The sequence below is a fragment of the Acanthochromis polyacanthus genome, chromosome 21, assembly GCF_021347895.1.
Source record: "Acanthochromis polyacanthus isolate Apoly-LR-REF ecotype Palm Island chromosome 21, KAUST_Apoly_ChrSc, whole genome shotgun sequence".
NCBI classification, from domain to species: Eukaryota; Metazoa; Chordata; class Actinopteri; family Pomacentridae; genus Acanthochromis; species Acanthochromis polyacanthus.
In genome coordinates this window covers 6,086,158-6,111,698 of record NC_067133.1, presented here as the reverse complement: position 1 = coordinate 6,111,698, position 25,541 = coordinate 6,086,158, and the positions used below count along the sequence as shown (strand labels likewise).

Sequence of the window (25,541 nt, the reverse complement as noted above, 5' to 3'; positions counted from 1 at the left end):
TATCTTAAATCAAGTGGGATGAGACATTTTGACTAAACTCAACAGAAAACAGAAATAATTATCAGCTGTAAATATCAGAATGTTCTCGAGGACTCCGCATAATTTGTTTTAAATGTGTAGACGTGAGCTTTGTGCTGTTTTAAACAGCAATGGAGCTCTTATGTGAGGCTCTAAACTCTTCCTGCACAACAAAATGCTCCGGCTTGAACCAGAGTGTATCAAGGAGGAGACGGTGAGCAAAGTGAGACAGAGAGAGGACATGTAGGGGATACAGCATTCCTACATCATGCTATCATGTGATCAACCAGAACGCCAGACAGCAGCTGCTACTGGAGATGAAACGTGACAAAACCGCGCAATCCACAACCGCGTTTCTGCAGCTCTGAGTGGGTCATTTTGGGGGGTGCCGTTGGAGACGGCGACGTAGCCGACTGTGCTCCATCAGGAGTTTTATAGCTTTGCCTTCTGATGGCAAAGCTATCGTGTGGTGTGGTCGACAGTCTGTCCAATCATGATCACTCACAGCTGGAACACAGACCCTGAGAGCCCGTCCAAAACAGAAGTACACGAAAGGAATTGGGGCTGCACGATCTCGGAAAACCTGCCAGTGTGATTTACTTTCCAGCCATATATATTGGAATGATATAGAACTGATTGGGGCAATCTGAAAGAAATTGTATGGAAACTAAAACATATACTAAAAAAAAAGCTGAAAAATAAATTGGAGGATTGAAACCATGCACTTGTAGTTGCCAAAAGGACAGTATTATTTAGCTTTATGGCATCTTACTGAACTTTTCCTCATGATATTCCTCTTCTGTGGATGTTTAAGATTAGCATTGACAATAAACACAATGACACGTGCATTGAATTGCTGCTTTCAGTTTAATTATGAATACAGTGCCTGTCCCTCGGGCCGTGTGATACTGGAAAAAAAACTGACCTTGTGATGTCTTGTTTTGTTGCAATGAAAATATGAATAAATACAGAGTTTTTTGAAGAGACTTCAACAACTCTATTTGGAAAGAATTAATCATAATAGAAAAATCAGGGAGTACATCTGAGTCAAAAATGCCAAATAATTTTTAAAAAGCTGAAAACTGACTTAACTTTGAAGAGTTTTTTTGTGTTCGTGAACCACTTGGAACCTTTTTCCAAGTAGTTCTTTGCATTGTATGAAATTAAAACATGGGGTAATTAGTTGTGTTGCCCCATGCAGTGGCACCAATTGAAAAACATCACAGAGTTCCTGATTCTTTTTTGCAATCAAATCTTCCCTTTCATTGTTTCTCTCCTGTTTTAAACTCATAAGCTAGAAAAAAAAAGCCTCACTGTATCATAGAATCCTTAAATGGTAGTAAACCATGTGCTATCAGACTTCTCTTGTAAATTAGCCGTGGGAAATAGGGACCAGATGAATTTTACCTTTCGTATCAAGCACTGGACTTCATTTGCATGTGCACATTGTAATACTGACGCTGAAACGATATATAGGAACATATACAACCATCATGGAAATTAGTGCCAAGACAACAGATTGTTCTACTGTGAAATCAAACAAGGTTTTTGAGGTGGGTGTATGGCTCGCATAGCTAATTTTAAAGATGCTAAAGCTAAATACGGCTGCATGCTTTGGGAAATGACAGGCATTAATGGAAGGTCAATAGCAGGGTCAATATGTGATTGAGATACTTTTGAAGTCCATGGGATGTAGCTTGCATACATTTTATTAAAAGTAGAAAAAAATAGTGTTTTTTATGTTCATTATGATCGTGTCTTTACAAATTCCATAATTATTTATTATGGAAAAAAATGACTGGATATCACTAAAATGTCAACTAAATAAGCGTCCGAATTTAACAACCACCACATTCTAATTAGCTAAACAATAATAAAATGAGCGGATTTAAAAACTGTTTTGATTGTGTTCTTTTTTTATTAAGCTGAGATAATCATGACATATTTCTTTTCTGGCAATAGATTAAATATTATAAGGAAAATAACTACTTTTGTCTGTGTCCCATTAAGTTCCCCATCACAAAAACACCTCTCAAGGAAGTGTGTTAATTCCAGATCACATGACCTGCTCCACATGATGTCATTTCCTCCTGGAGAAAAGACTGGAAGACTCCAAGGCTTTCTGAGTTATTTAATATAAAGTAGTGTGTGAGTCAAGTGAGGATTTATCGCATATCGAAAGGTTTACTACAATATCTTATCACTTTGAATGTCAAATTTACTCAATTGCATATATAATATTTAGAAGAATGTTTGTGTAAAAATCCCATGTGGTGCTTGGTTATTGGCGGCCATATTGATTTTAGGCCTGAAAACAGCAAACTACAGTTATATATTGACCCAGCAGTTATCCGGCTTTAACATGTACACCCGTTGCTATCATTTCAGTTTATAATGCAACGTTGAGGACATTCCTATAGCATTAACAACAATGTATTTAATGTCATTCACGCAAACTAACTTCCACACCGCAGCTTTGTTGGTCCTCGAGGGTACGAGGCCCCAGGGCAAACCACTTTGCAGTCTGTCATCCATCTTTGATTGTAAAGATTACCATCGGCATGGAGACGCTGCTCATTAGCGGACAGCACTGACCAGCAGTCCTCAAAACTCGCTGTTAAAGGCGACTTCACGAATCTCAGCTAAAAATATTTGTGACTGTTGAACTGAAAGCAGTTGGAGCTGATGATGAGTCACAACAAATCTGTCAAGATAGAAATATAAAAGGTTTCACCTCAAAATAGCAACCAAAAATAAATCTTTCTAATGTCAGAGCTTTTCCTTTTTTATTTGAAATCTCTCCCTAAAGATAGTGGATATTTCCATAGTAAGAGGCACTAATAAATGACGGCACAAGTCAATTACTTACAGCCATGGCCATAAGTTTGGACACAAGTACCATGACGCTTGTGAATCTTAGAAAATACCACAAAATTGTCACTTACCAGTCATAGCCATCGACCAAAATGAAATACAGATATTTCCAGTGCATAAATTTGATGTTTGACAGCAAATATTGACATTGGAATATTAACTGCAAATTGTTGCACAAATTTTGTCATTGACTGACGAAAGTTTTTCATATACTATTTGCTGTCAAACATCAAATTTATGCACTGGAAATATCTGTATTTCATTTTGGTTGATGGCTATGACTGGTATTTATATTGTAAGTGACAATTTTGTGGTATTTTCTAAGATTCACAAGCGTCATGGTACTTGTGTCCAAACTTATGGCCATGGCTCTATTAATGGTTCACATTTGAACCGCAGAAAGAGCCTGTTTTTTCTTATATATTGTGTTTTGTTTTAGCTGAAACTTTCCCCATCCTGTTTCCCTATTAATATAACTCACTCTTGTTATTCAGGAGAATCCACTGAAATGCCACACATTAGAAAAATGTCTTACAATTCCACAGAAATACATTTTACTCTCCAATCAATTCCAGCATTTTTTGGATCATTATTAAGTACCATTCGTGGGATTCCACATGTTCTATAAATGAGTCAAGTAGTCAGTACTTGCAGCCCTTTTTTGACCAGGCATGATGATCTTTTTATGCATTCTGGGCATTTTCACACATTCACACTAACAACCACAGTCAGACCTGCTCACCAGGAGCTGCCTTGCCCGAGGGCACTGCAGCAGTTTTCAGGAAGGAGACCTCCATTTTCACTTTGTAACCCAGATTTTAACCTGCCGGTCGAGGGATTGAATCAGCAACCTCGCATTCACAAGCTCGATTCTCTAGCCTTTAGGCTGCCACTGTCCCAAAATAGCTTCTCAGTGTATGATATTTGCATAAATCTGGTTGGAAGAGGGAAGAGTACTTAAACAGAGGAGCTCAATAATGTCAGTTACAGTGAAGCTGAAGTCTGAGGGACAGCTGCAGGTGAAAGGAGGGAAAACCGGAAAGGAAATGGGACCAAACCCCCAAAAGACATAAAGGGATGAGGAGAAGTCCAGCGCAAGAGAGAGAGAGAAAGCGCTATATATCCTTATCTCTGCTGGACACGCTTATAATATCATCCTGTAGAAGAACATATCGCTATTCTCTTCTCTTGTCAGGATTATAAAACTCCTGATCGAGCCACGCAAGCCTTTCCTGTTTAGCTAGATGTTGCCTAGCAACACAAAATTTCTAGAAAGGCTCAGGTACTATTTTTGATGATGTCTGAAAAAGGGTTAAAATGAGTTTTAGCTGTAAGTGAAGGACATACAGGGTTTATTTTTAGTTATTTAGCTTATATGATTGTAAAGAATGAAACGGGGGAGGGTAAAACTCACCTAATGCAAATCCTCTCAGCCGTTATCTCTCGTGGTGCTGCCCACTGTTAATTTGAAACTAGAAGCATTTACTTCACAGTTCTACATAGTAACATTTTCTGTTTGTATGCAACCACATTTCCGACACAGGCTCTCACAGTGGCGTCATCAATGTTTCAGAAAAGTCCCCGATCCTCTTTTCTCTGCTGTTGGTTAGAGCGTTTTTCCCAGGAACATTCGCATACACAAACACGCAAGTAACGGGACACGGTGTGTACATAATTAAAGATTGTCTGCATAAACTGTGCACATAATGAATCCACTCTTCCACATGTTTCCCCTCATAGACTATCGAGCTCTTTGGACAGAACAAAAACATGTAATGCATGCGTTCAAATGAATCAAAAAATCATCACAGTACGTACACTGGAAAAATAATTAATCTGCAGTGTTGGCAATGCACACACACCCAAGTACACACCCCAGAATCCCCAAAGGCCTTCAGATGTATTCAAAATGTCTTACAAGGCTCAACTATATATAGCTTCAAAGACCCAGATTCCCTATGTAGGTAAGGTAGACACACATACACATACAATGAACCGGCAAAACATGCCAACACATTAGCACAATCTGGATTATTTGAACATTGCAATCTGAAAACAAAGGCTCTTTCTGTGTCTCTGTCGCACACGCACACACACAGTTTCACAGCGTGCAAGGCGGGATGAAAGAGCCGGATAAAGGAATGAGACTAATGGAGGAAAGTTGCTTAATGACAAATTGTCAGATCGCAGAAGCCATTTTCTCTGCTCGTCATTTAGCTCTTTCATCCCCGAGCGCCGTTAAAATATTCCTCCGCTTCGGGCTTTTGCTCGGTCACACTTTCATTTCTTCTTGACTCGTTCCGTTGCATTTTGCTGTCTCCCTCTCCCCGCTTTCCGCAGAAGGCCCGTGATGCGGATGTGATCAAAAAACTGGGTCACACGAAACACGCGACAGACTCGCCAACTCCATAGCTTCTGACAACGCATGGAAAAGTTTTTTAAAGCATTATGAGGTGGAAGCAAATGTGCTGCTACACATATTTCAGTATTATGTCTATGTGAGGAACCTCTTACTGTTCTCCACTGACATCATTTATTTGTGGTTTTCGTATTTGTACGAGCAGCTTAAATGACAATGCAACTGTTAATATCAATGTTCATCCGTATTTGTAGATATATTTGGAAATTTCAAGACAGAAAAAGAGTGCACATGTAAAATGCCCAAAAGCCACCTCATATGAAATGTAATTTACAACACATTAAGCACTCGGGTTTAAAGGCATTTTTTTTGTGGGGGGGTTTGCGGCTGTGGTTTCAGATGTTATTAATCAGCCACCGGCTTCTTGTCGTCTGTTGGGATGTGTTGAATGACTTAAATGAAGACTGTAAGAGAATTTTTAGGGCTATTTTCTTTTTTGACAAACAGCTCCATCAAATTCCTATTTTGCACTCCACTCCGTTTTTCACCACAATAATAATGAATAGAATTAACCTCCAGCAGGGTCTGGGGTTAAAGGTTTGTTGTTGGGCCCCTAATAACCAGCCACTGAAGGTGGCAGCTTCATTATTTTTCTCCGACAAACAGAAAGTGGCCAGCGCTCTGAAATGATCAGCTAATCAACCAAGGGAGAGAAAACTACTTTAATTGTTATTTTTGCCAAATGATGAATCCTTAGAGTCACATTTTAACCAGAAATGCTGGAAAAATTCCCTGTTATAAGCCTCAGAAGGGTCAAAATTTCTTAGGAAATGCAGCAAACCAAGTAAAGTTTTTTAGTTTTTGAGAAATTATCGCACAAAATGACACATTTGAACACTGCTACTTGGGCTTTTTACGCTACATTTTATATAGTTAACTGTCATTTAATATAAAATAAATGCAGGATGTCTTGATGATAAAAACCTGTGCTGGTTGCAGCCATACAGCCATTTCCAATGCTTTTCTGTGTGCTGATTAACAACACAAAGTACGAATAATAATAATAATAATTGCAAAAAAAAGTCACATATCAAAATGAGAATGGTAATCAAATGTTTTACATTTTTAGTCAATGAATAAAAAAAGAAAAACAACAGAATTTATTACTGTAAAACAATGACCTGCAGCATCTGGTGAATCTGTTAACTTTGACCTGTTGTATGACTAATAAGAAGCTCATTATATTCACTGATATTAATGTTCAATTCAATTCAATAATCAATTCAGTTTTATTTACAACCCATATGCCCGAACCTCCAGAGCAAGCCCTAAGGCCCTAATGTTCATAATGTAACGATGTTATGTTATATATGTTTATCAGTAATAGAATAGAATGGAATCACTTTATTCATCCCCGAAGGGAAATAGTATCGGTTGTTGGAAGAAGCAGACTTATGAAGCAAACACTCTTTTTGTACACATCAGACAAGAAACAGCAACGCGAAGCAGCCAGGACAAACTGCTTATGCAACACTATCATGTGATTTTGTTGTACTGTTAATGTTACTTTTAGTAGGAAGGAGTCCGTTCCGGGTTTTAAAATGGCGCTCTTCCTAATGCTACTTCTTCTTTAAAGAGATATTACTCCATTAACATTCTCCAAGTTAATGTAATGCAACATTTTGCATATTTTTTTTCAGTTATGACAACTTCTAATGACATTTTGTTCAACCAGTCAACCAAACTGAATTGAACTCCATAATCAATGGTATTTCAAATGACTAATCACTTAATAATTGATAATAGAAACAAGTTTATAAGTTTTAAAGGAGTTGAAATGCTAATATCGTGGCTTAGAACAAATAAGATGTCAAGCCAATTTAATATATTTACTGCAATTTTAGCACCATCATTAATTATCAACATTAGTATGTAAACGCAACTTAAAACATTGATCTAAACCAATCATTTAGAATTTGAATATCTATACACTATAAATTAAATGATTTTGGTGGAAGCAGGTCCTCTCAGTTACTGTTTAGAGTGCAGATAGCAGAAGAGGATTTTACCTAATAAGTGAATTAATCAGTGATTGTTTGTATATGTAGCCCTGCGACAGACTGGCGACCTGTCCAGGGTGTCCCCTGCCTTCGCCCAAGTCAGCTGGGATAGGCTCCAGCCCCGTCACGACACTAGTGAGGATAAAGCGGTGTATAGAGGATGGATGGATGGAGTGAATGAATCACCATGTGAATGAGTTGTCGCTCTGTAGTGGATTGAACAGGCAGCTGCTGCTAATGTTAACGCTAAAACTAATGCTAATGCCACTTTGGAAGGACGGACATACAGACTGCACTCCAGAGTTCAGAATATTACTTGGATGTAATGAGGAGAGTCTGTCTGTTGTATCACCACACTAGCAGAGGGACCTCTCCGTTTATCTTGCCACAGACCAGAAAAACTCCCGTAACCATGGTAACTGTAACTGTACACAAAGATAGCAACAACTCTCGCCTCAAAGTGCTTAACAGATATAAAAATTACAAATGAAAAAGTGACACTAAAATGAAGCTATTGTGCCGCTGAACCAAACCATCATCAGCTGTCCAAATTAACGCTGGGATTTTGGGAGCCCTGTAGGTCTGGGGTGTCTGAGCGGCTGCCTGCTTTGCCAGGTTGATAACTCCATTTTAACTGCACTGCCACACAATGATCGTGAAAAATGAAACCTAAAAATGAAAGATAATCACATGGTACCTCAAGCAAGACAATTTTTATGACACAAATGACAAAATATCTCTCTAGTAAATCAAGAAATGTCTGAGTGACACAGTGAAGTCAAGTCAGTATAACTGTTGATTCTCCATGGCAGAGAAGTTGTTGCTTGTTTCCGATTAGGTATTTGACATATAGGATCTGTTATTACAATTATTATTAGGGTCAACATATAATTGCGGGACTTTTTGTATCATAGTTGACATTTTAGCTGTTGTCAGGCCGAAAATCAACATGGCCGCCTATAACCAAACACCACATGGCATTTTTACAGAGAGACTTTTCTAGAATATTATATATACACAACTGAGTAAAACTGAAACTAATTCATAAATATACTGTAGTATACCTGTTGACATGCCATAAATCCACATTTGACTCACACACTACTTTATATTAAACAACTAAAAAAAGCCTTGGAGTCTTGCTAGTCTTTTCTTCAGGAGGAAATGACATCATGTGGAGCAGGTCATGTGACTTCCTTGAGAGGTGTTTTTGTAATAAGTAACTTAGCTGAAAGTGATTTCTCTGACACAGATACAATTAGTTATTTTCCATGTAAAATTTGATACATTGCCAAAAAAAGAAACATCTGTCATGATTATCTCAACTTAATAAAAAGAACACAATCCAAACTATTTTTGAATAAGCTCATTTTATTGGTGTTTAGCTAATTAGAAGGTGGTTGTTGTTAAATTCGGACGGTTGTTTAGTAGACATTGTTGTGATATCCAGTCATTTTTTACTATTAATTGATGGCTTCCACAACAAATAATTATGGAATTTGTAAAGAAATGATCATAGTGAATTATACAAAACAGTTCAATTATATAATGACCCATTACTATTAATCTGAGAGCACAGCAGTGGTGTGAAAATTGGATGATGAAGATGAAATAAAATGCTGCTCAGGTGAATTAATTTTATATTGCTCAAATATCAAAAGCATTCCTTAGAATAATCGACAAATTGGTGAATACATGAATTAACAAATCAACTAGTTTATAAAAATATGATGCTAGGTGCAGCTCTGGACTGTAATATACTCACAGGTGTACAGAGAGAAGGTTAAACTCTTCCTCAGTGGTGTTGGCTATGCCCAACAAGATGTCGGCTAATTTTAATTAATGTTTAGGTAAGTCTATATACCAACAGTGTCAGTGGCTGTGGCTCAGGTGGCAGAGCTGGTTTGTCCACTAATTGCGAGGTTTTCTGTTTGATCGCCGTTCCTCTACACGACAAAGTGTCCTTGGGCAAAACACTGACGTTGCTCCGAATGCCAGGTAAGCACCTTGAACAGCATCTCTGTGAGTGTGTTAACGGGTTAATAAGAAGCACACTGCAAAGCGTTTCGAGTACCAATGTGGTAGAAAAGCGCCACATTCACCATTCGATACTGAGAAGACTGTGAGCAGCAGCACTGGAGGCCTATTCTAAACACACACATTTTGAACCGCCACTGCACGACTACATGTTAAATTGATGAAATCTCATTAGCGCTGCGAGACATCAAAACCTGCCAATTTAGCCAACAGCGCTAACACAGAGCTAGGTCTACCTGTCAGGAGCCTTACACGGCTGGGCTGCCACTCAGACATCACCAGGAAATTATATCAGATCCCAAACTCCTGCAACAATGCTCTGTTGTTAAAGAGTGACGCCTCAGTCAGATCTGAATGTGTTGCTACATTCAGAGAGTGACCCACGCTGCCGCTTCTATGGAAACATTTGGTTTCCAATTTACTGATATAAGAGAATCTGCCACTTTTTGCAATATGGGGCTATTTATGATAGATTTTTGGGGATGAATAGCATGCATGTATTCACCAAAACACATTCTGAGATATGATAGTGCACAGTTTACATTATAAATATAAATAGTTTCTCAAAAACGTCCAATTCTGCAACACCTCTACAGAATAAAAGGCACAATTAGAAGCTTAATCCACACACCGACCTGTTTTATATGACCGACAAGCAAGTCTGAGTGCACCTCCTGCGATGCAGCCATATGTAAAATCATATTTCTGCAGTATCTGCATATAAACTCAAGCCCACATTTATTCCAAGCAACACCTACGTAGAAATATATAAATGTTTGTTCATTCCTGAAGACCTGTGAGGAGGAATTTGGTAATTTTTTTTACAGCTAATGGATATCAAGGTTAAAAATCTAAAATCTGTGCAACATTTCTTTCAAAACATTTTGCATGTTGTTGTTGATCATTTCCCAGGGCTTTTTAATCATTTTGATTGCTTGTCTAGTTTTCAGATCTATGATGTGCAAATTATTACGTTATTTCAGTTTGGGTTTTTTTGGTGTATTTAAGTCGCGACTCCAAAACAGCTTTCTTTCCACAACATCACTCCAGCCCAGAACACCAGAACAGTCACTTCCAGCAGCAGAAACTCTCATTTATATTGTTATTACATACGGGCTAAAAATAGCAAATCCCATATTCACCAACAAAAATCATCCTTACCCCCTAAATAACTTCTCATTGCAGTGTTTGTCTGAACGCCTCCGCCAGTCCACGTCGCTCACCCAAGGCCCAGTGATGCCAGATTCCGCCATTTCCCTCCTCCTAATGCAGAGCGCGGGCCATTCCAGCTGCTCCTGCCTTCTCCGGGACTCTCCGCCATCCCACATTCACGACCACACATTTAAATGATCTCTTTCAAACTCCTGCTCTTACTCCAGATCCCTAAAGCCTCTCAGTTTTCCAACATTGTGCTCATATTTTGCCTTTATGTTTTTCTGTCTCCTTAACTACGCTTACGTTACTATGAATACACTCCCTTTCAATAGTATATTTTGTACTACCAGCCAAAGTAAGAATTAAAAGGATCCAAACATAGAATGTTTCTTATGGAAATAAGCTGATTCTGTGCAGGACAGAGTCAGAAAACATATGGAACAAACAGTGATGGATGTGTAACGGTGTAGCGCCATCTACTGGGACTCATCACAGATGATTGTTGATTTGTGGGTTGTGTAATGATCAAATGACATGATGCCAGAGTACAGCAGCCTGCAAGGTGTCAACACTGCTCCCACAGACGTGATCATGTTTTCACCATTTGCTTCTTTATCCAGAGGAATACAGCTTTTACACTCTCTCTCTCACTCTCTGTCACTCTCTCTCTCTCACACACACACACACACTAAAAATCCATTCATTGAACACATGATTGCATTTACTCGGAGGACACATCTTAACCAAAGCATGAAGTGGAAATGGTGAAAATAAACGTGAACTGGCAGAATTTTTTTCTTCTTTCTAATGAAACAGTTATTTTTAATAACCTCTCGGTGCAGGGCTTGTTCTATTCCATCATACAGACTATCTCACTATTAAAAAGCTGTCTGTTCACATGGAGGTTTCTCTTCATATATATTTAAACGTGTTTTATCTGCTAACATAGATACATTTGAGCTGCTTTTACAGGAAAGCTGTCGCTCACACTGCTGTCAAAGTTACTTGGCCTGACTCAGAAATCCATGCTTCCATAAAAAAAAAATGCTTGGTAACTATAATTTTTTGGTGAAAACGCAAAATGCACTGCATGGCTGTAGAGTATATTACCAATCTTAAAGAAAAAAATCACCATTTTGAAACCTTTTTTCCCCCATTTTTGTGCATGTGAGTAAGACAACTTGAACAATTAACTCTTAATTTCTTGTTTGAACATTAAATCCCTAAATGCCAGTAAAACACAAACACTAAAAAAATAAAATTATTTAAAAAAAATTATATACTGTTAGTTTTATTATTTAATGGGTGCAAAAGGAAGTTTCCTCTGGATCTGAATTCAAAATATATCCATATTTGAGCTAATTTCTGGTGGACTTAAAAGAAAAAAGATTAAATAAATATTATTTTAAAAGCATTTATTTTAAAAATCCCTTGTGATCATCATGCTGAACAGACTGTAGCCATTGTACTCTTACTTGTTGTAATATTGCTCTTGTTGGTCGTCATTTTTTACAGCTTTTGTCCTTTTCTAGATACGTTCTCTTAATTGTGTTTAAATGGGTGTACTATATTATTGCTGCGTTGTCTTTCTATTAAAAAATCTGCCAAATTCCAGTGATTATGAAATTAATCTTTATAAAAATTATCATTTCTCTTCCCGCGAGAATGTAACTGAAATGAGCACGCAATGTAAAATCAATGTACTAAACCTCAAGGGGAGAAAAAACCTTCAATTTGTCTCACCTGGTCATCCCTTTAAAACTACCTGACAAGTAAATCAAAGTTATGTACGTCCTGTTATGCTGTTCATGTTGTGCCTGCTTCGTAAAATCCTACAGTGAAACCAAATCTAAAACTTTTAATGAGGAAAATACTTCATATTTAAATGTGTGATTAGTAATTTAAGAGTTAGTCAAGATAATTATTAAAAACAGCATTTTATATAGCTTACAAGACTGTTAATGTACCAAAAAATGAAACAAAAAATCAGACACACGACCAGTAAAAACACTAAATGCTGATTAAAAATAAACATGGCAAGAATGCGTATCTGATCACAGCAACAATAGGATGGATGTAGTACTAAAATGAGGATATTTGTGCATTGTAATTAAGTCAATGTGTGATATCCATTCTCCAAAATATCTTTCTGACGCGAATAGCGCAGATTTGGTGCTTTTATAGAACGTAAACAAACTCTAAATGGAAGTCCACGCTTCTGACCCACACTATCATCGCTGCACCTTTCTTGCACCTCCACCTGCTTCATCTTCAAAGTGGAGGAGAGAGCCCCGGTATCAAACACACAGCAGGACTGGTGCTTTCCCACACACACACACACACACACACACACACACACACACACACACACACACACACACACTGTGCGCCTCTGTCATTCTGCCCTGTAAATACAGGCACGCAGTTATTCTGTTCCACTCGCTCCACTTGCCACATCCAGCAGCAGCAGCAGATAATTCTAACACGCAGCCTACACAGGATGCAAATTCACGTCCAGCACGTCACACACGCTCATTCACTCACCTGCTGTAAATACATAAAGGTAAGGGCTGCGCAGGACAGCTGAGGGCAGGCATCCACGTTGGGTAACGCCACGCATGTTCCTCCGGGATGCTGCATGTTCCCTCCTCGAGCTGACAACTCAAACCCCCTCAACCCCGACAAACGCACAAGCCTGTCTGAAGCGGCGAGGTGGAGAGGGAGAGAGAGAGAGAGAGAGAGAGAGAGAGAGAGAGAGAGAGAGAGCAGGCAGGATGGATGGATGGAGGAGGAGGAGGGGGTGGGGTGGGGTGAGGGTGAGGGGGGGAGAGAGAGAGAGAGAGTGAGAGTGAGAGTGAGAGAGAGAGAGAGAGCGAGAGAGCGAGAGAGAGAGAGGGGGGAAAATAAAGAAAAGAGAGATCGGTAGAGAGTGAGAGCGGAGGAGAGATGGAGCTTCAAAGAGGAGGCAGCAGCCGGTCCCGTACCGATGGAGACTCGACTGTTTTGTGCTCGCAAGAAGGAGGGACGAGCAGAGAGAGAGAAAGAGAGAGAGAGAGAGAGAGAGGGAGCTCTGCTGCAGTGTGTGTGACTCAGAGTGTGTGTGAGAGTCAGTGTGGGTCTGACTCAGTGTGTGTGTGTGTGTGTGTGTGTGTGTGTGTGTGTGTGTGTGTGTGTGTGTCTGACTCAGTGTGTGTGTGTGTGTGTGTGTGTGTGTGTGTGTGTGTGTGTGTGTGTGTGTGTGTGTGTGTGTGTGTGTGTGTGTGTGTGTAAGCAGCCTAGCAGTGTGACTGCGATCGCTGGAGCATGAGGAAGGCAGAAAATTGTCTGTGTGCACGATTTGTGTGTGTGTGTGTGTGTCTGTGAGAGAGAGAGAGAGAGAGAGGGGGAGTGGGTCCAGCCTTGTGTATGTGTTGTTTCTTGCAAAAAATGCTGATCTCTCTCATTCTCTTGATGAATTGAAGTTCTCTGACATGTGTTACTGGAGGCGATCAAGGATGCTGACTGCAGTACAAGCCTCCCTCTCTCTTTCTTTCTGTGTGTGTGTGTGTGTGTGTGTGTGTGTGTGTGTGTGTGTGTGTGTGTGTGTGTGTGTGTGTGTGTGTGTGTATATGTGTGTGTGTGTGTGTGTGTGTGTGTGTGTGTGTGTGTGTGTGTGTGTGTGTGTATGTGTGTGTGTGTGTGTGTGTGTGTGTGTGCGCCTGTCTTTCTGAAGTGCTATCATTTGCACGCAAAACTTTCTGAGTCACGCAAAGTACCAAGCTGGAAAAAAATAAATAATAATAATCGCACGCAGCCCAGCCTTTCTGTACATCATATATCAATAAAGTTCTGTTACTGGAAACTAGGGCTGAACAAATGAATCATTTAAAATTGAAATTGCATTTTGAAACAATGCAGTTAGCAAATTAGAAAACAGAAGGTGTGGCTTTAAGTAAAGATGCTAATGTTGTAATTTAGTTTGTTTAATTTGTCTGTGTTTCCCAGTGATCAATACATGAGTGTCTCAGACATATGCTATAGTGCAGGTCCTGTCAGTGTTTAATAGCCACACTTTGTACATTTTGTGGTATGTCTGACCCAGATTTCAAACTGTTGTGTCAATGTTTTTACAAATTTATGCTGGTTTTCATGTGTAACAGTCAAACATTTGATGGCATCCCATGTGATAATGCTCCATCATGTTTTTCATCTATTACACGGTACATACTGGGCTACAGCTTGACTTTTGAAGATTATATTGCACATTAAATTATAATATCTGTCAGAAAGGTTACATATTTTCCCAAACCGTTCAGCCCTTCTTGAAACCAAACCTGCTTTTACTGTCAAATGAATAGATTTGACTGGGTTGATCATTTTGTACAAGCCAGGTCTTGTTTCTACACATTTTTTTAAAAAAAAAAAAAGTGTTCTAGATCATTCTTTTTGAGGTCAAAATTCACCAGAAATTGTTTACACTGTTGTTGTTTTATTCAAAGCTTGTGTCTTATTGTTAATGAAAAAGCATAGAAAGTGCATGAAAAATACAGAGAAATGCAATAAAGAATCAGTCTGTACATGTTTTTCTTTGGTGAAGTGTGTTGGATTTAGGTTTTGCTGTGGATTTAGTCGAAGCTTTTGTACAGACTCTTAAAGACTGAAGGGCTAAAACCTAAGTTGAAAAGGTCTGGAAATCAGCTGCGGAAGAAGGCAAGACTGATATAGAATCTTCAGACACAGTGAAAGGTCTCAACTAGTAGGGTGTCCTGAGTAGAAGACACAGAAGACATGAGCGTCTTAAGAATACAAATGTTATGCCATTTGAATGGCAATTATTTTATTAACTCGAAAAAAAATGTAGATAAACAATATGGTGTAAGTAGGAAAATCTGATGCTATCGGCCCACCAATACTGTCAGCCCGATATTGGCATAAAAATTTAATATCAGTCAATATCATTATCGTTTTTTCGCCTTTCATGAAAACTGATAAAATAACGCCTGGATTTCGCCAGCATTTACCGCCTCCTAGAGGGAGAAAATGAGGGAGGGAGAGTGTAAACTGTTGTTTGAGACAATTAAAAAAAAATCTTTTTTTCGATAACTTCCGTTGAAGTAATTTTCTTATTCTGCACTAACAGTGTTTGCATTTGTAAAGCCTTGCTGCATTTGAGAATGCATCCAATGGGGCATCACAATATAATTAGACATGATGTGTTAAATCCACGACAGGAGATGTGTGATGTTACCTAAAATTAGTTAAATAGCCTACATATATCGATATTGGTTGAAATTGGAATCAGAAACAGAGTTGGACAATATCGGCATATCGGTTATTGGCAGAAAAGCCAATATCGGACTTCTCTCGGTGTAAGAGTTTCTATGTATTTTTACATGACAATATTGTCTGTAGAAGCAGTTTAGAAGAGTCAGCCACATCTTACGTCATTTGCACATCCAAGCACATTCTCATTTGCACATATCTGTATCATTCTTGTATATACTGTTAGTTTTTTTTCAGTATTATATTTTACATATTTTTCCGTCCATCCGTCCATTATCTATACACAGCTTAATCCTCATTAGGGTTGTAGAGGGGCTGGAGTTTATCCCACATGACTTAGGGTGAAGGCAGGGGACACCCAGCTCATGTCACCAGTCTATCACAGGGCTACATATAGAGACAAACAATCACACTTACATTCACACCTACAGACAATTTAGAATCACCAGTTAACCTCAGCATGTTTTTGGACTGTGGGAGGAATCCAGAGTAAAACCCACGCATGTACAGGGAGAGCATACAAACTCCAAGTTATAATGAGTTTTTTATGTTAAATTAGCATTTTTTTAACAGTACACCAGGGCTGTATTAGCAAAGGGGACAAATGCTAGGAACTGACAAACCTGCATTAATTTTACATGAGATCCGATAAGTGAGATATGTTTTTTTTTCGTATGGCTTTTTAAATGCTTAATGGAGAAGATATGCATGGGCTAAAACAATTTGAAAAAAGTCTGGTAGTCAAACAAGAGAAATTATTAGGTTAAGCGTCAATATTACCTGAGTCTTATTACATATTATGTCAAAAATGTTGCAAAAAAAGTCAAAATACTGTTGTAAAACTAGTAACTCTGTATCCAATTGCAAGAATCCAGTGTTAATTTAAATGATTTAAGGTGCAACATGTGTTTTACATGTAACTACATACAAATCTAGTAAATTTGACAGGTAAAGACAAATAAAAAGAAACTTAATGTGCTTATAAGAGCATTCCAACTCTAATTCTGGATTCTGCAACTCACCATGCTCTCATAGCTGCTTAAAGGGGAACTTCGTTTTTTTTTCAACCTGGGTTCTGTTTTCATATGTCATTTCATACATGTGAGTGATGGAGAAATGAATTTTCAACATAGCTCCAGTATTTAGCCAGGCAGGCAGCTTCACAGCTCAGCTAGCAGCTCAGCTAGCGAAAAGTATGGGGAAAGAGGCACCCCCGCATCAAAGTTCACCCTAACCCTAACCGGTGTTTTGGCATGAGCTATCGCGCGATTTCGGAACGAAATTTGCTTTCTAGTGTCCTGAGCTTTGGATACAGACACAACAAAGAGCAATCGCCAGGTAATGTGGAGGTTTTCGTTCACTTCTCATCTCTACTTTGTTGTGGGACACTCGTTGAGACTATCCGAGCCAGTCAGTGTGGGGAAAAAAAGCACGTTAGGGTGGACTTTGACGCAGGGGGGCCACTTGCCCCATACTTTTCGCTAGCTGAGCTGCTAAGCTGACTGCCTGGCTAAATACTGGAGCTATGTCGAAAATTCATTTCTCCATCACTCACATGTATGAAATGACATATGAAAACAGACCCCAGGTTGAAAAAAAAAAACGAAGTTCCCCTTTAAGTTTTGCACTTTGTCTGCTAGATTTTGACTTTAGGTGAATCTTAATTTAAATAAACTCTTTTGTGAACTATGCTGTTAGTCTACACTTTATTTCTGCAGCCCATGAGCTGGGTCATAGCACAGAGAAAGGCCAGCTAAGCTTTTCCATTCCTCCTGGAGGGCTCTGCAGAATTACTGTGAATAATTTGTTGATAGTTACATTTTTGTCTGAATAAATTAAACAAAAGTTTTTGGGAATCAATAGTGCAGCATATTTCATTTGTCCTCCAAATTAAGACTGCTATTAAACAGTCTTGAGCATATGGTGATCTGATGCTTTCTGCTGGCCTGTCATTGCTGCCAGTCATCTGACAACAGCATGCACAGTAGTTATAGTATGGCCGACAATGAAAAGCTATTTGATCTCTGTATGAGCTGACTGAGCTGTTTCTCACCTTCAGACGCTGCAGCCTTTACTCAGACCTGTTAATAAACAATGTAATGTGCCTAAAGTTACACTGTTGTGTTTTAGTATTGCACCACAATAAAGTAGTTGGGGGCTGCCAAAGGGATAGAATCTCAGTTGTATTTAGCTTCATCATTTCTTATTGTACTTTCCCTCACATTACAAGCTCCTAGTCTTACCATAGTCCTTGTAAGAAAAGGTGCTGCAGATTAGTTGTTGTTTTACACTCACTGGCCACTTTATTAAATACACCTTGCTAGTAAAAGGTTGGACCCCTTTTGCCTTCAGAACTGCCTTAATTCCTCGGGATTCTTTCAACAAGGTATTGGAAACATTCCTCGCAGATTTTGGTCCATATTGACATGATAGCATCACACAGTTGCTTCAGATTTGTCAGCTACACATCCATGATGCCAATCTCCTGCTCCAAGACATCCCAAAGGTTCGATTGGATTGAGATTTGGTGACTGTGGAGGCCATTGGAGTTCAGTGAACTCATTGTCATGTTCAAGAAACCAGTTTGAGATGATCTGAGCGTTGTGACATGGTGCATTATCCTTCTGGAAGTAGCCATCAGAAGATGCGTTCAATGTGGTCTTAAAGGGATGGGCATGGTTAGCAACAATCCTCAGGAAGGCTGTGGCATTTAAATGATGATCAGTTGGTACTAAGGGGCCCAAAGTGTGCCAAGAAAGTATTCCCCACACCATTACACCACCATCACGAGCCTGAACTGTTGATACAAGGCAGGATGGATCTATGCTTTCATGTTGTTTGCACCAAATTCTGTCCATCTGAATGTCGCAGCTGAAATTGAGACTCAACAGACCAGGCCACGTTTTTCCAAAATATCTGTGGAGTTTCCAGTAGATCACCAGTTTCTGAAATACTCAAGTTCAAAAAAACCTGTAAGCCAAAAGAAAAGAAGTCGGAGACAGAGGCCACAATGTCCCAATTTTAAGTAGGTAGTTTGGCTTAAGAGCCACAGATAATGTATCCTATAATTCCTATAACGCACAATGCAGTAGCTGGTAAAGACCAACATCTCTTCAACTTAATTCTTCCAGTTTATAACGCAGCTTCCTTTTCTGTTCTGCTGTTAGTGACAAGTGACATCGCTGCTATGACATCACTTGGGGTGATTTTATCAGTCATGACAAAAGCCCTCCAGAGCAACAAAATACACAATACAGCTGCTTTCCTAGGCTCAGCAAGAGTCACCATGACAAGTAAACTGACCTTTATGTGTGAAATCGATTGAGTGTAATAGGCTGTTCACTATCTGCAAGCCGCTGGTCTTTTACACTCAACACCTGCGTAACTCAAAACGATGTGATGAGATTGGCTGGAGTGTTTATCCAGTGAGAGACTTCTCAATCTGTTGGTGTTTTTGAACAAAAAGAAAGAAAGGCTCCCATAGCAATAGGTGTGAAGGCATAGATGAGGGCAAGTACATTTCCAAGCAGTAGTCGTCTCATGCGTTGAAAAATCCAATTTACACATTAAAATGTTGACTTTTTAATGTTTGCAGATTATAAAATTAACTATAGAAGTTGTAATGTAAATCACAACTCTATTAATTCATGCTATATTAAATAGTGATTTTGGCATTTTAACATTTAAACAGCAAGCGTCACATTAATTAATAAAGCATAATTTGCCTGCCAAGTGAAACATAAAGTTTAAGATTTGTTAAGGCTTGTTCACACATTTCATTTTTATTATTTTCCATTTCATTTCATTATGGCAGCCTCAGCCGGACTCCAACATGGATCCTCCAGACATCGCGGTCCATCATACATGTGGCCAGCTCCCCCTCACTCTCAACTCCGGTATCCTTCTTCAATATATCGATGTAATGTTTTCTCCTCCGCCCTCGTCTTATTCCCATGCATTGGTGCCCAGAGGATAAGGTCACTGGCAGGTAATTCCTTGTGACGAAAGCAATGCCCTGCCAGCTGCATTCTCTGAACAGCCACCGTGTCTCCAACTTTGTTCATTCCCTTATATAGCTCGCTGTTCGGCACGTGATGAAACCACTTTATACCGAGGACTGCCCTCAACAAATGGGTGTAGCAACCATTAAGAGATTTCTCTAAGGCCGGAGTCATTGTCCAAGCCTCGCTTCCGTAGAGTAGAACTGATTCCACGGTCGACCAAAAGAGGCGGACTTTGGTATCCCGCGACATCTTAGACTTCCAGATGCTCCTCATCTTGTTGAGCGCCTGCCAAGAGAGTGCCTTTCTGATTTTCAGGTCTTTTTCTGTGGATTCGACTCATGATCCTAGGTACTTGAAGTCCTCCACACTTCTAAGTTCTGCCCCAGAGGTCGTTCTGAGATGAAGGTGAAAGTGAATTCTCTCTCTCCCTCTTGACTTCCTCCCTCTCTCTCTCTTCAAGCAGGGTTTGTTCAAAGCTACAGAATGGCTTAGCATGACCAGCTACATTGTCAACATGAAGTGTTCTCAAGTGCGCACTGAAGTTGTGAATGTAGCTTCCATTAAAAATGACTTGTCGACAGTTGCTTTTTCACCAGTAGTCTGAACAGACTGTAAGAGGTACCTGTGGTGACGCAGGGCATTTATCTTCCTCCCTTCCTATCTGCATCTAAAGTTCAAGTGTAATCACACCATCAGTTCTGAGGCACCATGTTACTGACGGCTCATTTCCCTGTTGGAGCTGACAGTGATGGATGGATGATGTGCGTTTCTTTATGAACACGCTTGGTGAGTACACACGGGTGCTTAAGTTTGTATACACACTCTGGTGTGTGTGTGTGTGTGTGTTGAGGCTCTAGTCTGATAAGGGTTATCAACGAATGATATCTTGGGGGCAAACAGTCAGCTAATAAGTCCCTCGGTGAAGAAGACAAAGGGAGACAAAGAGAGCTAGATAAAGTTTGGAGCAGTTTTAACAAGCCTTTATTGTGCAATTAAAAAGTTTCGATTCATCCACACCAACGGTTTAGAGCACAGCACATGAAGAACCTCTGCTAACTAATTGATAATATCGGAAACAATCTAATCCATCACCATCAAATTACGTGGTTGGGCCGTGTGTTGTCAAAGCTGAACAAAACACATCACACTTTGTTTATTGGAAGTATAGCAGAATGTGTGACATTTTAATACAGACAACCATGGTCACCAAATATCCCATTTCATTCAGGTTGTGCTGTGGTCTGTTCGTGGCTGGTAGGGTCATAAGAATCACTTGTAATTAAATCCCAAACAAAAAACAGTTTCACTGGTTCTACCTGTACTGTGACAAGTACACTAACAGAGTATCATCTGATTTATGTTTATATTTTATGTACCAAGTCACTTTCGCTACCACTTTTACCTTATCATCTGACACCATGTCCAAAAATTCGATCTTTGGTGCGAGTAAAAGAGACCTGTTCCCTCATGTTCTGTCTTTATTCCTGTGTAGGCAAATATAATAAACATTCCTTAATTCATTTTTTAATCAGTGAAAAGGTCAGGGAATGAACAGTCTTATCGGAGTGCTTTTCTTGTTCTATTTCCTACGTTCTCATAGAAGTGGGGTAACGTACAGCAACTACCATTTGTTGATGTTTTGGAACAGTCACAACGATGTAGTCTAAAGTGTCGGCTCCTACACTGCAATGTAAACACGAAGACTGAAAGGGCAATATTTGTGCCACCTCATGCCCAAATTGCTGCAGTGGTAAACCACCTAATATTGGTGCTGCTAATTTTACTGTGGTTTTGTCTGTTGATTTATAAGTGTAGGGTGCTATACAATTACTCTTCCTCACTCTTTTACCTCTTTTTACTGTGGTTATGAATAAAAGTTGCCCACAAACCATGTAGAATACCTAGCCTTAGATAGCAAAATGGGGATAAAATCTCACAGAGGTGCTCCTATTCATGCTCAAGTTTAAACAAATGATCTCTGAAAAGAATGTGTAATTATAATTAGTAGTAGCAATAGTAGTAGTGGTCGTATGATTGTCTTTTTAGTCAGAACACCGATGGTATGTCTTTTTTTTCTTTATACAAGGTAATACAAAGCGCGTGGAACATGCATAGTCCATCATGTTCCATTGAGTAAATTATCTCACAGATAATAAATCTTAAGCAGAAGCTAGTGGTGCTCTTTCCCATTACAGAGGTAGAGTTTGAAAAACCTAAATAAATGGCAGTAAAACGTTGGACACCGAGCTTCCTGAAAACTGTCTCCCTACTGTGCAGAGCCAGCAAACATTTCAGCCCAGCTATTCCAATTTACTCCTGTAATTGGCTGTCTGTGCACAGAGAAAGTAGCCATATCTCAGGGTTTTCCTGTGCCGGCCTGACGGCTTGTAATTAGAGGAGGGAAAGAGTCTGTTCCCTCAATTAAACAACGGCGCAGCAGAAAGAAGGACTGCCCTCCTTTTGTAAAGCAGAATAAAGGAGCAGCACTCTCCCAGCAAAATAAATACAGCACTGCGTAATGAGCTTGTGTGCGTGTGCGTGTGAGTGCGTGCGTGTGTGTGTGTGTGCATTGGATAAATATTGGCAGTTATTTAAGCTGGCTGAAGTAATTGACGATCTAATTTGCGAGAGCTGGGTGGAGACTAAAGGAAGGAAACATCGGCGTGCTTCCTCAGTCTTCAATCTGATTTCAGTGTGATTTTTCACGTGATCTTCGTTTTCTGTTCAGTAGAAGGAAACCAGTGCTGTTGACATGACAGCCTGCAGAACATCTACAAGCAGGCATTTAATGTTTTTTTGTTTTTTTTCTTTAACTTGGCCTCAAATAAAAAGGTTTGAGGCATTTTCTATTTAGAAATCAGAACTAGTAAAGTTAGTAACTAGTGTAAACAGTAAATGGTGAGAATGACAGTACTGTGCCGATGAAATTACACACTGTGGGTACACTTATAAAACCGTTACCTTGTATTCTATAATACAGATGACTTTCCAGACTTTTGCTGACCACATTACTGCATATTTCCACTACATTGTTGTTTTGCTGAAAATAATGCTTTAGCTCGATAAACACTCATTTGCATATACTGTACAACCCTGCTCTGCATTCCATTTTTTCTACCAGATCGTTCAGTTTTTCAAATAATATACTAGAGCGAACTGTAGTTCACTCTTTGTGCTACTCTATCCGTTGTTTGAACACGGATCAATCCTGTGTCTTACCTTTTTCATAGGTTCATTCTCTCCTTGTTCCTTTATCCTGTTCATCCAACGCTCACTTGCCATGTTCCAGCCTCACCTTTTTGCTTCATAAGTCGTCGTATTACCCATAGTCTGACACTTTCAATGTATACGTTGGGTATAGGTCTGCCTGTCTTCTTTCATCTGTGTGCTACCATTTTCAAAATCCCCTTCGCTATGGGAAACAATAACTATCTTCAAGCACCAACATACACACTGAAAATTTCAGGTCTGTCTCAGAATTAGTTGTATAGAATTGCGCGTTTTTATTTTTTAGAACAAAAATGTCCTTTGTAATGACAGAACTTGGTTCCCTGCATGCAAATGTTGCACCTAAACAATTCCCCTGTCACTATTTTACAAGGACACTGTTGCTGTGTCTTGCACTCAGCATCACCCAAGACAATTGTGATTGATGCAAAGCAACACAAACACAGCAGAGTAGTTTTTCCCTATAGCAGAATGACAATAAGGTGCAGCCAGATCATTCTTTAGCACTGATACAGCACACAGGGGAGACAGGTCTGGAAGTCTGCAAGAATATAGGTATATATGTAAAAGTATAGCAGCCACCATGCATAGCTAATCTAACAAGAAAAGCACTCAGAGACTGCAGTACTCCACCAAGGCTGTTCATTTCCCCATATGGCATTGTCAGAAATGTGGCATATTTTTGTAGAAACGCAGTTTTTTTTTCTTCATTATTGATGATGAGAAGTCACAGCAACATAGAATGTAGCTATTTAATATAGATCAGGGGTGTCAAACTCCGTTCCTGGAGGGCCACTATCCTGCATGTTTTAGATGTTTCCCTCTTCCAACACACCTGATTCAAATGATCAGGCTCATTATCAGGCTTCTGCTGAGCTTGATGATAAGCTGATCATTTGAATCAGGTGTGTTGGAAGAGGGAAACATCTAAAACATGCAGGATAGTGGCCCTCCAGGAACGGAGTTTGACACCCCTGATACAGATGTACGACAAAAAAATGACCCTACGCTGAGCCACACACGTGTTATATATGTACATGTTATGTACAGATACTGAATCACGTGACCTAAATATATAGCGGGCAGCGGGATTTGATGGGACTCAGCAATACACCCACAATTTAATCACTTGTTCCTTGTATCCTTTTCGATGGATAAGTCCCACCAAGTCTGCAGCGGTGGATTTGTAACAGGATCTCAATCATGTGATTGTCATAGTTACAGTGACGCTGTGCCACTATCTCGCAATGATACAGAAATATTTAACAAATCTGTGGATCCAGACTATAAGCCTCATCACTGCCAAAATCTAATCAGGTAGTCTTTGTGTCATTTCTGACTTTCACTGAAAATTTCATTCAAATCCGTTATTCCGTTTTTGAGTAATGTTATGAACAGACAGACAAACGTACACCGATCGTCCCATAACTCCGCCGCGTTCCTTGGTGGAGTAACTATGCTAAGCTAAATGTGGATGCATGCTGAAGAGTACATGACATCCAGAACATTTGAGCACTGTTTGTGTGTCACGATTTGAGCTTAAAAGAAGTTGGTTTACGCCTGCTTCTAATAGTATTTTACTGCAGATTGCCTTTAAAACTAGCCTGGCCGCGCCAGACAACCCACGGCAACTAATTTAATTCTCTGCCAGGGTGGATCTAGTTACCCTCCATAAGGCTCGAGGCTGGATGCTCCTAAAACTGGCCGGACCAATCACCATGAAGTGTAGAGTCAGAAGGCGGGCGTAACTAAGTGACGACAGAGGCGCGACAATTCTGACAGAAACAACCAGCGCACAATAAACAGTTATCTTTCGACTCGGCTTTGGCCACAGCCCTTAAAGATTTGAAGCTAAAATTCAACTTGAAAGATAAACAAAGGACGGCACTGAAGTGTTTCATTGAGAAGAAAGACGTATTTGGACTTATGCTGACGGGATATGGCAAATCCTTAATATAACAGTTGGCTCCGCTGGTTGGGAAGCTAATGGGACTTAGCCACAATCCGCCGGCACTCGAGGAACTACGTCAGCCTATTCGTTGCCCTGACTGGTTGTATACCTACTCAATTGCTGCAGATTTGAAAGACAACCTTTTAGCCCGCCTCCCTCCCTGTCTAGCGTTCCTAGACCCTTGTGCCTTAAGAGCTGGGTCTAGCGTGGCTAGGCTACTTTAAAACTACAAAACCATAACTTCTGCTAGGTTGTAGCAGCTGGAATTATGAAAGAAAAATTACAAAATGACAGCACAGGAGATGAGAACATAACTTTTTCCTCTCCTTTTACCCAGCCCTTATAAGCCCAGCCTATATTTAAATACCAGCTTTCACTTGAGAATATATTGTATTTGCTTCATTTCTGCGGTCCTTCTCACTTTGCTGAAATGCTGACACATGCACTCTTTTCATTATTTGTATGGTTGCCACACACACACCAGCTTTGCTTTGTAGTGCAGTTTTAGAGTGGCTGTGTGTGCACCAATGTTTGTAGTGTGCTGAGAGCGTGAGTGTACATCCATTTGTGACTGTGTGGTCTTTTACCTGCCA

At 39.6% G+C, this 25,541-nt stretch overlaps 1 protein-coding gene across 9 annotated transcripts in view; it reads right to left on the bottom strand.

Annotated features, from left to right (window-relative positions):
* The window catches only part of rbfox1 (RNA binding fox-1 homolog 1), a 275,224-nt gene that overhangs the window by 142,113 nt on the left and 107,570 nt on the right, over nt 1-25,541 (bottom strand). For 2 of the 9 annotated variants that reach the window (XR_007938784.1, XM_022208696.2), the window contains exon 1: nt 13,048-13,286. The exons of 2 other annotated variants lie outside the window; for them this stretch is intronic. Coding sequence is in view for 5 of the 7 variants with exons in the window: in XM_022208696.2 (XP_022064388.1) it covers nt 13,048-13,143 (96 nt within the window). In the remaining 2 variants the exon portion in view is untranslated. Of the gene's footprint in view, nt 1-13,047; nt 13,287-25,541 lie in introns of those variants that run through there. 5 more of the 9 variants (XR_007938783.1, XM_051941398.1, XM_022208693.2 and 2 more) reach the window with 4 other exon arrangements.